The 15,203-nt window shown below is 38.6% G+C and overlaps 1 protein-coding gene across 1 annotated transcript in view; it reads right to left on the reverse strand.

Annotated features, from left to right (window-relative positions):
* LOC134804740 (coatomer subunit beta') overlaps positions 1-15,203 on the reverse strand; it is a 29,060-nt gene that overhangs the window by 8,539 nt on the left and 5,318 nt on the right. The window contains exons 3-17 of the mRNA XM_063777941.1: positions 11,965-12,160; positions 11,677-11,825; positions 11,422-11,596; positions 11,161-11,347; positions 10,952-11,085; positions 10,567-10,866; positions 10,394-10,484; positions 9,284-9,449; positions 8,541-8,710; positions 7,209-7,377; positions 6,563-6,824; positions 6,188-6,344; positions 5,799-5,928; positions 944-1,173; positions 318-429 (exon numbers count right to left, since the gene is read on the reverse strand). Of these exons, the coding sequence (XP_063634011.1) occupies positions 318-429; positions 944-1,173; positions 5,799-5,928; positions 6,188-6,344; positions 6,563-6,824; positions 7,209-7,377; positions 8,541-8,710; positions 9,284-9,449; positions 10,394-10,484; positions 10,567-10,866; positions 10,952-11,085; positions 11,161-11,347; positions 11,422-11,596; positions 11,677-11,825; positions 11,965-12,160 (2,628 nt within the window). The remainder of the gene's footprint in view (positions 1-317; positions 430-943; positions 1,174-5,798; positions 5,929-6,187; positions 6,345-6,562; positions 6,825-7,208; positions 7,378-8,540; positions 8,711-9,283; positions 9,450-10,393; positions 10,485-10,566; positions 10,867-10,951; positions 11,086-11,160; positions 11,348-11,421; positions 11,597-11,676; positions 11,826-11,964; positions 12,161-15,203) is intronic.

Below are 15,203 nucleotides of genomic sequence, written 5' to 3' on the forward strand. Positions count from 1 at the left end.
GATGTTGACAATAGCAAAGAGCACGGAATACTTGTGTATTCTGTATTTAGATTCAAATAACCCAAAATTTGTTACTTTCTAAGTAATCCCCCAAAGGCCTCATATTATGTAGGTATATTTAAGACATAATATAGCAACAGAATATATAGCAGATTGTGAGGGAACGTTTTGCGAAGGAACGTCATGCGAAAGGATCAAAGAAATTTCGCGAGATTATGCGTGCAAATTTTTGTAGTTAAAACAGTCTGACGCGTCATAAGATCTATTCAGTATGAGTCAGATGAAGGCACTGTTGGCGGGGACGGGAGCTCACTCACCAGAGCCTCGTCGTCCTCTAGCGCTATCCCGTCGATCTCCTTATCGATCTCGTCCATTATGTCGAGGGGGTCCTTGTGATTAGATGTACTGTCCGTCGGTTTGGTAACAATACTGAAACAAATCACATTTGATTTAGTATAGGTTTCGTGGTAATTGGGTTGTCTAAGTATATCGCTTGATAATTTAGTTTCAATCTCATAGTGACCTCCAAAAAGTAATAATGACTACTGCTCAAACCTACATAATGTAAAATGATAGGCCTGCTTTGCCCACTGGGCACGTTAGCCTTCGCATCTATCTCACGTTTCGTATCATTCTGATTCTAATATCATTTTCCTCATTATCGTAAACGTGCATTTCCCTTGTGTACACGACGGCTCGTAATAATTTCAAAGTACAGAAGCCTCACAGAAGAAAAAGCAAGTTTTGAGCTTATTTTGCTTGCTAGGGTTGTTAAGTTTGCGCCCCATTCGCGTCGCCCAGCATAGCAGCACAGGCTGAAGCCAAGTGCAGGCGCAGGCAACTTGCTCTAAAAGCTGCATATAACTTATATACAAGCTACACGGCCACTGAAAACATCCCCGTATGGTGTACCTAGTAACGCCTGCCAGCGTGTAGTACGAACCTGTCGCTGCTGGGTCCCTGCGCGGCCTTGGCCAGCTTGTCGTCGTCGTCGGGCGGCGGCGCGGCGGCGCGCTCGGGCCGCTTCCACCGCCCGGTTTGCTCCGCCGCCGCCTTCTCCGAGACGAGCTCGCGGTCGATGTTGCACTGCTTCCAGTTCGACGGGTACTTCGCTAGCTGTGAACTGTCCTCGAAGCCAAACTCGTTTTGAAACCTCTCCAGTTCTAATGATTCCTGTTAACAACAAACGTAGGATACACTTCAATACTTGTATATGTAATGTTAATGTACATTGCCACACTTTATTCTTTCTTTATTATCCCAGTGGCTCTGTGAGCTGTAGACCTCGCGAATGTTGCTGAATAAGCTGAATCGACAATTTTCCACATAATTATGGAATCTGCTCACAAAATTTCAAGAAAATTGGTTGAGAAATGCTACCTGTAGAGGAGAGCAACCGGACCAGACGAAATCCTTTGCCCAAACTGAAATTGAGATGCTTCGCGCTCACACAATCATTATGAGTATTATGACTCCGCTTTCACACGCAAAACATCTAATTAGTTCGTACGGTCGTTTCCAATGGGAATATGGGCAATTTTATTCAAAGTTGTACAGTCACTTGCAATAATATGTTACACAACACAGCCATAAGAGCGTGTCACATATTTTTGCGGCCTTTGAAGAGTACCATATTATTGCAGGTGACTGTACACAGTGTTTTCGGGTTGTCCCATACTTTTGATATAATGTTTTGCATATTTATAGGGCTTAATTTAATGAAGATTTTTTTTAAATCAAATCCACATTTAGTTTTTAGTTATTTAGCGTATTCATTTAGTCATGTAGTATAATAATACATTAAATAAAAAATATTGTGTGGTAAAAAACGTCATGTTTTTTTGCTGTCCCAACTCGATTGTTGAACTTATTAAGTATTTTTTTCAAAAACTATTCGTATAAGAACTTAACGACGGCAAAATATATATAGACTGATATATGCGCTATTATGTTATTAAAACATATGATGTTAAAAACTAACACACTATTTGAAAATTATTAAAATTTGTTGAGACGGAATCTGAACATTGCGGAATTTTCCGTTCCGAAACCGCTATTTGATTGTGTAATTTAAAATATTATTGCTGCTATTTGGTATCATTTTACTCTGCGTGGCAAAATTAATCTAAAACTTCAAATATCCGCAATTTTTTATTGAATAGTTGCCCGAAAAACACTCATCGAAAGTGCATGTACGAAGTGGTAACATTTTTTCGTTCCACCATCCGAAACCAAATTTGCTGGTAATTACGTAATGTATATATTTTTTACATTAATTACTTATACAAATAACGTATACAGAATCCAAATTATCTTATTTAAAACGATGTTTTAGATTATTTAATGAAATATTTAGTTAAATGTCGCCGGAGGTAGTATTCTGAAACTTCCATTCCGAAACCCAATCGTCGGCTTCGTATAAGCGGAACGAAGAAAGTCTACGGTATGGAAGTATAACGCGGAAGGGAGGCGACATTCGCACTATTTCCCCTCTGCCTAGGTACAAGATCAACTGATCTAGCGCGGGTAATAAAACTAGTTGCGCTCGGATTTTTCACTAGACCGAGTCCAGACGCGCGCATGAACACAGCAGCAGAAAAAATGCCTAATTGCTCGGTTTTTTGTTGTAAAAAGTTTTGAGGTCGGGGACATCAAATTTACAAAAGGAAGGTGTTACATTTCACATGTAATATTTTTTTTACATATCATACGCTTAATTACATTTAAACACAATTATTATATTTTAGTCTCATGCAATTGTTGGATTTATCGATTTTGCTCGCCCAGTACAAATTGCGGATCGGTCGAGCGACAAATCCGACTTCTCATCTCTCAGAATACAATAAATAAATTCAGCGAAAATGTGTTAGTGTGCGTGTTGTGACACTTGTGACTCGTCCGTACACAAAAAGAGATCGAGGTTTACAAGATTTGTCTTTGACGTGTGTCATTTTCTATGTATTTGTGTCGTCATTACAGATTGGATTTTGTATGTAAGTGTGTGAGAAGTGCGACTGTGTGCACCTTTCCCCCCGCGAAAAATGGCAGAAAGATTTGTACGGTAAGATATCGCTTGGGCCCCTCCCTTCTGATGTGTCGGAAGCTGGTGTTACTCGAAGCATACATATTACATATTTTAATGTGGTGCTGTTTTAGTTTAGGTACTTATATGAGGAATAAGTTAAACCAGACCTGGTTTAACTTTCGGTTATAAAGGGAAAATAAAGGGTATTAAGCCAAATCTCACTACATCTAAAGACTTGAAGCTGTGACTGTGAAAAAATCAAACTTCTAAGTTAACGTAAAAAAATATACGGCCATTTATGCCACAAAAAAACGTATATATCGACACTCTCAAGGGAATCAAAATTTATAACTTCCTGATGACCTAGAACTTCGAAATTCTCAAGTAATGTCGTCTTACACTACAAACACAGCGAAAAATCTCAAAAATGAAAAATAAAAAAATTATAAGTTAAATTAGTACGGAACCCTCGGTGAGCAAATCCGACTCGCGCTTGTCCGGTTTTTAGACAAAGGTTTAATTATGTTGCGATTTTAAAAATAAAGACTTTAGATTTTTTTTATATCGGTGGAAAATATGCATACGGCCCGACTGATGGTAAATAGTCACCGTAACCTATGGACGCCTGCAACTCCAGAGGTGGTACATTGTGTTAAAAATTAGACTTGTATTACTTCTGGACGCGTCTTTAGAAATTGTTCTGTCACTGTCCCGTGCTAGAAATATTTTAATTTGCTAAAATATTGTATAATATGTTTATAAAGTTACGTGTTCATTATTTTATATAAAATAATACACTTTTATCATTTTAATTACATGTGATTCAATCGAATAAACCCGTAAAACCATATAGTAATGGGAAAAAGTTTGATTCATTTTATCCTCCGAGTCACGGAGTGGAATTATGCGAGTGTCTCTAAAAAAAGTTGGCTACATTTATGTTAAAATGAAAGTGCAATATCATAATTTACTCTTTTAGAAATAATATTAAACACATTGCAAACATTCAATCCTTTTGTTTTTATTATAAACGTTCATACAAGTTAGTTTCGGAATGGAACGCTCACTTCGCCCCTACTCAAGAAAAACCTATTTTCTTTATTAATTACTTAATAATCAAGTAAATTATTTACATTTTACATAAATTTACTCATAAAAGTATCCATAAAAAAGCTTTTTACAAAAACTGTGAAACCGACTTCAAAAAGGATGAAATAAAATATTATCCTTTTTTATGTCTATGCGTTACCAACTGATATGTTTGAAGTCGGTGCAAAGCCAAATTTTGAAGCACACCATGACTTTTGTGCGATTCGATAAGGATTTACCTACGTTGGATTGCCTTACACGACGACAATGAACGTACTTTCTGTAAGTACAGTCGACGTTAAAAATATGTTTACACTTTTCGCCTTATTACAAAGGAGTAAGGTGCAAAAGTGTAAACATATCATTGACGTCGACTGGACCTAAGAACACACCTCAGAACACACGATCAAACCTTCTTGGCGCAGTCCGTACCATATTTGTCGGCACATTAGTGTAAATATAAATGCATTTTTTTGCCGTCGTATTTTTTAAAGAGCATTTCTTAGTAATGCTCGAACAGTCTATAGCACGCAAGTGTGGGATTGGAACTGAGTTATTTCCCGTCCCTTATCCAGAGGACTACATTTCAAAATATAAAACAATTCAAGGAAGTTACCTTCTTGCCAAATTTCACCTAAAGCGGTTCAGTTCTTTAGCCATGAAAAGGCGACAAAGAGGCAGACAGAATTCTTTACACATTTATAATAGTTATTAGTACAGTTCTAATGAGATTAATAGCCATAAAGCTGATTATTTTTGACTGGTATTGTTACTACTTGGCTTGGCACCGACTTCAAACATATCAGTTGGTAACGCATAGACATAAAAAAGGATAATATTTTATTTCATCCTTTTTGAAGTCGGTTTCATTTTTTTTGTAAAAAGTTTTTATTTTACCATTTTTAGTTTTAACGCATTGTTAAGAGCGCGACGCATGAATGAAAAACAAGATCATGTTTAACACTAAATTCGTGTACCTATTACTTTAGTAAATATGTAATCAGGAATTTTCTCGAATCCGTCTGGGAAATTATAATTCCTGTCAACTAAATCCATCCGCCCGCCCCGCCACTGACCCAATCCCTCAGCCCCCCGATCACTCGACCTCACAGCACATCAACCCCTGATCCAGGAACCCCTCGATCCTGAACCAGCAACCCTTCAACCGCCATTCCCCGACCCCTTAATCCCTGATCCCTTAACTCCTAACCCTAACCCCCGATCAGTAGCCTTACCAGCTTACCACGAGTTTGACATTGATATATTCGCTAGCGTGTGTGAAACTTACTTCCTATCAAAACACCATGCATGTGCCTTTAAAAATTGAGGAGTTCCCTCAATTCCTCATGGATCCCGTCATCAGAACAGAACCAAATTAAAATGGGACCAACTCGGAGGTAGCTCCTTTCAAACAAAAAAAGAATTACTCAAATCGGACTACGGATGTCGGAGTAATCGGTGAACGTACATAGAAAAAAAAAATAGCCACAACCGAAAATAGAGGAGGCTCCTTCTATGAAATTGAAGTCGGTTAAAAATAGCTGTCATCCATTTCCTATGTGATTAATTTTCAACACAACTTTTTTCGGGGTGTACAACTTTGAATAAAATGGCCCATATAAACACATTTTACAGTATGTACATTTTTTAAATGCAAATTAGTAAGTACGAGTAGGTTACTAACCGCGAATTCAGGGAACAAGTTTTCGTAGTTCTCGGGATCAGCGAGTGACTGTCCGGATCGTTTGTTGGTGGCGCCAACAGACTCGCGCCACAGTTTCACCACCTCGACCATCTTTGAAGGAATGTATGATCTGCAACAAAAACAGAACAAATTCAGCACTGAGATTTCCGGAGCTTATTCATATACGATTTTAGACAGTACACTAAATATTGTACTGTAAATAAAACAGATTGTTATCATTGTATACTTAAAAATTACAAAATATTACGGTTCGTTCAGTATAACATTGGTGGAGCTTGGATCGGAAAATAAGTCGCGTCGAGGCGATTGAGCGTGGTGTTAACGGCGAATGTGATATTGTCGTCAACATGAACCAGGTAGGGTCTGACCTGGCGAAGAAGGCGGCTTCGGGCAGGCGTCGTCGGGTGATGAGCAGCTGTAGGCAGGCGTCGAGGCGGTTCAGCGTGAAGTTGGCGGCGAACGCGATGTTGTCGTCGCCGCTCGCCGCCGACAGTGTCGCCACCTCCTCCAGCAATGCTTCATCGGCTGCAACATATGCAACGATTATAGTATCACAATACTCGCTATAGGCTAGCAAGCGATACAATTATATATTTATAGTGTGTGTGTAAATCATGAAATTATATTGTGGAATAAATAACAGGTTTTACTAACATGCATTAGATTCTCTGGTGATGTTGAGATGATGGTGAGATGTCGGAGGTTATCAATTGATCGCCAGTAATATGTGAAAGAAGTCCTACCAGTACTCGCGGCGAAGAGCAATAACGCGCTATAATCCTGCGCTTTCTGGTAGCAGGTCTTAGTTAGCTCCTGGTCGGCGTGCGCGGCGGCGGCGGCGCCGAGGCGCGCCCAGCGCGCGGCCGCGGTGCGGGACGGCACGCCTTCGGCCGCCGCCGCCTCCTCGGCCAGCGCGCGCGCGCGCCCCAGCTCGCCGAGCGCGAGCGCCAGCTCGAACTGGTGCTCCGGCTCCGTCGATACCGCGAGCGCCTGCTGCTTGAAGCCCTGGGTACACAAGGTAATCATTTGTATAGGTAAGTCCATTTTAAATATGCTTCCATTTAATTTGTACTGTCAATAATATAACGGACATTCAGCACCACCGCGTCACTATACACGCTTCAAAATTAAAGTCATTGGAAAGATAAACACAAGCATTTATTATATTTCACTTATTCGCATTTCAATGCATAGATAAAATCCTAGCAAACTTCGAAAACGATGCAAAGAATAGCTAACAAAAATCGTATTTGTACTTTACGTTTGTCAATTAAATAATTTCTTAAAAGCCACGCGACTTATGTAGAAATATGCGAAGATATATTTATGAGTAATGTGCAAAGTTTCATGAAGCATACCTAAAGTAACATCAGGTAAATAAAAGCATACCTGTTTCTCTAGGAAGTGTGCGACCCTGGTGCGGTGTTCGTGCGGCACGGTGGGCAGCACGCGGTCGGCGGTCTCGAAGTCGCCGCGCATCACCGCCGTCTGGTACTCCAGGACCGACAGCAGCAGCGAGTACGACACCACGTTCAACTCCTTGTCGTTTAAGTACAGCCTGCACATGCGAATACTTAGTAAGGTGTTTTTGAGCATACATGGTGTTCACGAGGAATGCGAAATATTTTAACCACGCATTTCTGAGGTCAAACGAAGGAAAAAATGTAATATGAGTTTAAGTCATTTCGCCAAAAAAAAAAATTGTTTGCTTTTTTTTCAATCTTTGGAATGTATTTGTACATAAAAAGTAAATGTTATTGGTAAACATGTCACTTAAAATGGATTTTTACTTTATTTTTTGTAAAACTTAGTTTTTTTCAAAGTGATTACTTGTCACTTTTTGACATCTATCAATAAGGATATTTAGACTACGTCCTATAGTAGCAACATCGCCATCAAAAAGGCGTCTTGACCTATGTAACAATAAAAACTTGATTTTTTTTAAATTGCTATTAACTCTGAAACTAGGCGAATTTTTAAAAAAAGTTTATAGGACATTTTTGTCTCTAAATATGATCAGGAATACGCTGTTAAAATTATTCGGTTTCCTCGTGTTACACCGTGTATACTCACAGATGATACTCGTTATCAAATGTATGCAAGTTCGAATTTCGAATAGAAAACCATAAAAGATTTAACCCAAAACAGCGTCGTTCAAGTTTTAAAAACAAGGAGGTAACATATTATGGGTTTGCCTTGCCTGTAATTGTAAAGAGCTCGCAAAGACACAGCATAGATATATCACGGGTGACTACCTCATTTGCACTTTAGTTTTAAAAAGAGTAACAGGTTCACAGTCGGCTGGGTAATTTTAAAAGGGTATGTGGGATTATAGGTAAGAAAAATCCTGCCCTAGGTAAGGGTTCTCAAGCTTCAGGCTGAAATCTGAACCAGGGGGACAAAAGTATAGCAACTATGATTGTGAGGGGCATATATAGTTCTCTAATTCCAAAGTCTTCTCTAGATAAATAAATATTATAGGACATTATTACATTTATTACACAAATTTACTAAGTGCCACAGCAAGTTCAATAAGGCTTAGGCTTATTATATACATACGTAAATAAATTGAAAACACCCTTGACTTAGGAACAAACAGCCGTGCTCATCACACAAATGAATTACCAGGATTTAAACCCGGGATCATTGGTTTCATAGGCAAGTCACACCCACTAGGCCAGACAGGTCGTCAAAAATCGCACAAGCGATTGTTTGCATTACCTGTTCTCCTTAGCGACGTATCCGAGGATGTACATGGTGTGGTCGAGATGCGATATCGTAACGATCTCGCCGCCGACATAGTAGTTCAGTCTGTTTAGCGAGTTAGTGTAGATGAAACAATCGCCCACCCACAGCCCTGTCTTTACTGTCTCGTTCACGTCACCAACCACCTGAAATGAAATATAACCATGATAATAGCATACAATATCTCCTGGGGACTGCTTTCCTGTCACCCGAAAGGTGGATGGGACAGGATTCTCTGCCTCTGGCTTGCCTTAGCCGGCCGCCCAGAGTGGAGTCGCGAGAGCTGCATTCTCGAGCGTAGATATGTGGAATCGTAAGTGGCGAGTTGGCTATATGTTAAATAAAAGTGGAAGTGACAATATAAAAAAAGAGTTATTTTTGTTGGAAGTTGCTCAATTTAAACCGTTTATTTGAGTGGCAAGTAACAGTATTAATTATAATTGAAAAACATGAGCCCCCTATTTTACAGACAAACCAGATGGCAATGTAATGCGCCATATGTTGTGTTCACTGAATTTTCAAACGACAACTTTGGACAGCTAAAGTTACAGCTAGTGTACGGATACGGAGCCATACAGCGCCATATACGTCACCGGTCAAATTCGTGGCACGGATTTGTCTTAGACTTACAGTTACACAACTTATACAAACAATGGATTTTTGGTAAGGGTCATGTGGTTGAGTACGGTGTTTGGGCTATAATGGGCCTCATTTGTCACCTCGAAAGCGTCCTCGATGCCGTCGTCAGTGATGCCGGTGTTGGAGGCGCGCGCGCGCGTGACCACGGCCGCGTTGAGCCGCAGCACGTAGTACGTCTCGTCCGTGGCCAGGCACACCAGCGACCCGCTCTCCGACCAGTACACGTGCCGCGGCTGGATCTCGATGCTGCACACCACACTCAACTTAGCGACGTTCCACAAATTATCAACAGTTACTTTGTAAGTATTGTAACGGAATACTGAACTCGCTAAGGCATCGGCACTTTTGCATATTACAGCGCAAGGTTAAGAGCTGGGAACCCTTTATAGTATGTCAGAAATCGCATTGCCCTTCATCTTCCAATTTCTTTGGTTATTGACATAGCAAGATCAATGATGAAGTAATCGTGTAACAAAATTCCACATACAGGACTCCTGAATACATTGCAATTTGAATCGCATGCTTCCCGCGAGGAGCAGGTTGATTGAAGATGATTCAATAGTTGTGTAGCTTTATGCTCAGGCATGCTGTGCGAGAACTCGCATGCAAGTTTCATTACGTTGCCGTTAACGATTAGAGGATTGGAGGAAAGGAAAAATGTGTTGAATTTTCTTCACATTACAGTTAAGTTTTTTTATATGTATACATTCATTCGCTTTAGCCCTATAGGAAATATCATATATAATAACAGGTGTTAAATTAATACTCAAGTACTTTTTTATTTATGTAAACTTGTTTTCTAGAGGCATGTTAAATCACACTATATTTCAACATTGTACTGTGTATTATTTTGCAGTGGCGACTAGTTTCTTGTGTTTCTTTAAACCTAGGGCGTATATTAATTGTAATTTACTTATAAGGTGTTTAAAAAAATAAAGCATAATAATAGTTATGTTGGCTTCGACCTAAATTTAGATCTTTACTGACAATCATGAAATAAATGATATCTAGAGCCACATCCCATTATTTCGAAAAAAATGTTACATCAATCTTATTACTTCAATGTACAGATCTAATGCAAAATGTCCAAGCAGCAGTACCAATATTACAACAACTCGCATTGGTTTAACAAGTAGAATGTTAATAAAAATAACAACAAATTTCGCACACTTAATAGAATAGTTTCTTACCGTCTTATCAACTCCAGGTGCTCCCAGTCATAAAACGAGAATGCCATTCCGCTGATCGACTTCACTCCGAGCATGTACCCGCCAAATATTCCTGCGAAACAAGACAGTCATCTCTCAAAACAATGAAGAGGCTAGGCAAATTCAATTAGATTAAAATTGATTGGAATTCTTACCTTCAGCTCCATACTCAGGCTTGAAGCTTTTTCTTTCTTTAAAGTTCTTAAAAACTTTGATTGTGCTGGAGTTCTCTAGCGTCGCATACTCCGAGCTGTCGAACGCCCACACGAACTCCTGGGCGGTGCCGAAGGCCTTGTTTCTGAGGGCCATAGCCGTATAAATGATATATTCTCCATCACCACACACCACGACGAATCTGCCGTTGGGGTTATGTGCAATGGTTTGAGGATAGATTTCACAGGAGCCCATGTCTTTGGCAACTACCGGAACCCGTTCACCGTCTCTCATTTCAGTACCTAACAAGATAATTCCGTTAGTATAATTATACAAGGTCACCTAGCTTTAATAAATAGAAACGTTATGAATTTATACCAAGATTACCTTCAGGTAAAGCTTTCAAATTAACTTGTTGCATTTCGGAATGTTTTGCCCAGATTATTTTGCCTCCATTGACATCCATGGAAATAGCTGGCTCTTCCCTACCAACTTTGATCATTATGGTGCCTTCGTCATAGCTGAAATAATGTTTTAGTTGAATAAATGAGTACTTGTACAAAAAGTATAAGGGATATTTATATCAGAACACTTACCCAATAGCCACATTATTCGAAGCGTGCATTGAAGAAATGGTCCAAACTCTTTCAAAACCATAATTAAGCGAGGATTCAAGTCTGTAAGTTCCGGCGTGCCATATCCGGACCGTGCCGTCCTCGGAACCGGTAAGCAAGATCGGCAGTTCCGGGTGGAATGAAACAGCCGAGACATTTTGCGCGTGACCTAAATAAGAACCATTATATAGCATAAGTCGGTTGAGATCAACAATCATTGCCAGGATTTATAAGAATACTCACCTTCCAGGGTTTGCACACATGTTTTGTTCTGGTAATCCCATATTTTGACGAGTCTGTCGTCGGCCCCACTGATGAGGTAGGGTTTGTCCCCTCCATGGTAATAGTCCACACAGTTCACCCCTTTCTCGTGCCCTTCTAATGTAAAGTTTGACGTGGAAGAGCCCAGCTGCCATACCTGAATTATTGAAAAACAAAAAACTTTGAAACATACTGACCATTTTTTATGAAAATATAATCAAAAGGGGCATAGCCTACCTTCACAGTAGTATCAAGACTGGCACTTGCAAAAGTGTTATTGTCTTTGGGGTTGATGACAATTTGCATGACATAGTGAGTGTGCCCTTCAAATACTTGCTGGCAAGCCCAGTTTCGGTCCCAATTCCATAATTTTATCAATAAATCATCTGCAAGGAAAATCAACTATATGTTAACACATGTTCAATAAGCCATGTATTCTTCTTAAGCGCTTCATGTTTTAATACTTAAAATAAGAGGTACCTAATATTATAGTGATAAAAACTTATATTCACCCAAATTACTTACCACTGCAAGTCAAAATGTAAGGTTGTGTGGGGTGAATAGCAATACATCGAACATAATCTGAATGGGCTTCAAAAGAGTGTATTCTCTCCAGGGTGTTGTAGTTGAAGACCCTTATCTGCATGTCATCTGAACCTGTGACTACCCAATTTTTTCTGGGTACAAATTTGGCCGACCGGACAGGTAAGTCCATGCATACCTGTAATATTAGGAATATAGTGCATATAAATTTTATGGCTACTAAATAAAAAACATTATGGCCAAATGGTAATCTAAAGCAAAAGGAAAAATAATAGCTTAGATTGTGTGATTGACTGCTAGGATGCCAGAAAATTTTGAGTTTGTATTACACTTTATTTTAATTTTGAATTGTGGGTGTTTGATTGAATGAAATTCTTTATTTTCTGGTAACTACTGGCCTGTAGATAAATATATAAAAAATAGCATACATATTATAAAATATAACTTAAAACTAAAAATCGTACATTATGGCTGTGATGCATTAAACATGTGATCCCAATACCAGACATTTAGCACTGGCCCATTTTATACTTGTTCATTTGCAACAGCTGAACAAACTGTATGTCAAAAATATATAAATCATATTACTGCATCTTAACAATAACCCATTTTGATAATAATTAAATGTGTGTGCAAAAAACTAATTTGCTTTTTGTTTTAAAAATTAAAATCGAATTTTGAACTATAGTGGAATAAAAAAAGGTTCCAAATTCAAAACTGCAAAAATGACTCTGGGTCTTAGGAGGTTAATAGTAGAGATACCACGAATATTCGGCAACTATTCGGTATTCGGCCTATTCGGCCACTTTGCCGAATATTCAGTATTCGGCCGAATGTTGCCTACTATTCGGCCGAATCCCGAATATATGTTGCACCTACCTAAAAAGAAAAATTACGCAAAAAAATAACCAAAAACTAGGTATATTTAATATTTAAAATGTATTCTTGGAAAGTAATTAAATACACAGGCACGTTTTTGAGAATTTGGTTGATTACAAAATATTTTATTTTTATGATGGGTCTGATTTGATTGACTCTAACTACATACATTAATTCTGTTCGACATAAAAATATAACTTAGCAAACGTTGTGCTTTGTTGGCGAACAGTTTTCATAATAATTGTGACTCAAAATATTCGCATGTCATGCCGAATATTCGGTATTCGGCCGAGAGCCCTCGGTCAAATTCACTATTCGGGGCATCTCTAGTCAATAGAGGTAATATGTTTTTCACCTCAGCAGCTCGAACAAGGGTACTTTGCTTCTTAAAAACAGTGAGCAAAATGCGATTTTGCTCACTGAGTCATTTTGTCTCACTCAGTGAGCAAAATGCGATTTTGCTCACTGAGTGAGACAAAATGACATTCAAGTGACCTTTATAGTCAAATGTCATTTCAACATGCGGGGTCTAATACAAGTTCGATATACTTGGGTTCTATTATCTCTGTCCCTCTAGGTATGTTCTCACTGCTTAGGGTGAAAAATTTTGTGTACTACACGAGATCAAAGTTATTTACATCTCGTGCGCTTTTGAATCCCTTACTACGCTCAAGATTCTAAATTAGATTCACTCGCTACGCTCGTGAATCTATTATAGAATCTTTCGCTTGCACGGGACTCAAAATAAGCACTCGAAGAAATATCAAACTTTGATCTCTTGTTGTACAAATAACTATTTTATATATAAGAATTTCCTCCATAAGAGTATTAAGGCCCCGAAGGTTTGTGTTCTTCTCTCACTCTCACTGAGCATGATGGATGTGCGTGTTCAGGACTGCTGATATCATGTTTTTAAATTTTAATTTGTTGTGAGTTTTAAGAAAAAAATAAGTAATTGTTGAGTTCCCTCAAAAATAAAAATGCCCATTTTGAGCAGCAAATTTCATATATTTTGACTTTTGTGAATAAATTGCTAAAAATTTTTAAAGTGTATTTTAGATCTATGCTTGAGATTTTTTTCTGTTGAGCGAAAGTCAAAAAAATTCGGATCCGAATTGATGAAGTCCATAGAGAACATTTACAAGATTGCTAATTAATTTTTGGCATCTGTATTGTGATCATAAAAATGGTATATTTTACATAATTCAACTTTCTGAACCTAAGGCACCTTAAGTATTAACACAATCTCTGCTAAAAAACCGCTAGGTAAATTCATTTTGTATGGGAAATGGGGTGCTTGGCACTGAAAGTGTTAAAAGCCTAAATAAGAAACAATAAATGACAAGCCACCTGTATTCGACATATCATTTTTATATTTGATTGTGTGTTAAATTGATGCTAGCAAAAAATTTAATACTGTAAAAAATTAATTTGATATTGTTAATGTGACCTCTATGGCGCATTCGTTTAAAAAACCACGCTGTGCTACTTTTGAATTAAGAAATCTGTCAAATACAAGAAAGATGTTTACTGACATATAAATATAAATAATTTAATAATATAGTTCTCAATAATAGTTTTTTTGAGTGTTAATTGTGTTGTCCATCCACTGCGTGAAAACGCGCTCTACTTTAAAAGGTTATACGGCTCAGCCTCAGCCATGGAAATAATTACGAACAAATATTCGATCGGCAACCTGGAAGGGAAGACAAACTGGACGACGTGGAAATACAAAATATGTATACTACTACGTAGCACCGCAGACGCAACGGACGTTTTGAAGGGCAAACTGAAAAAACCAGAAGCTCTTGAAGACAGAGCGGGTGACGCAGCAGCGGTTGCAAGGAACAGTGCGGCATTAGCAAGGTACACGAAGGCAAATTGCGCCGCTCTTCTCATTCTGACGACGAATATGACGGATGACACATTTCAGAAAATAATGCGATTTGAGACAGCGTATGAAGTCTGGCGGGAGTTACATCGCTTGTTCGATGGTCAGACGGAGGACAGGTCATACCATTTATGCATGGAATTCTTTAACTTTAAACGAAACCCATCCGATGACGTTTCCTCACATATGTCGAAACTGAAGAATATATGGAACAATTTAAATGTTGAGATTACTAAAGCAGATGGAACAGGCCAACTCCCAGATCTGTTACTAATATGCAAGATATTAGAAACTCTTGACGAAAGATTCTTTGCGTTCAAATCCAGCTGGTTACTTTTGAATAAGACCGATAGAACTATCGAGAACTTGACAACTCAACTGTGCTCCTATGAGAAAGCTTTGGAGAACAAAGAAGGGACTACTAGTCAAGAAACGCTAGTAATCCAACAAG

Source organism: Cydia splendana, chromosome Z (assembly GCF_910591565.1).
Source record: "Cydia splendana chromosome Z, ilCydSple1.2, whole genome shotgun sequence".
NCBI lineage: Eukaryota > Metazoa > Arthropoda > Insecta > Lepidoptera > Tortricidae > Cydia > Cydia splendana.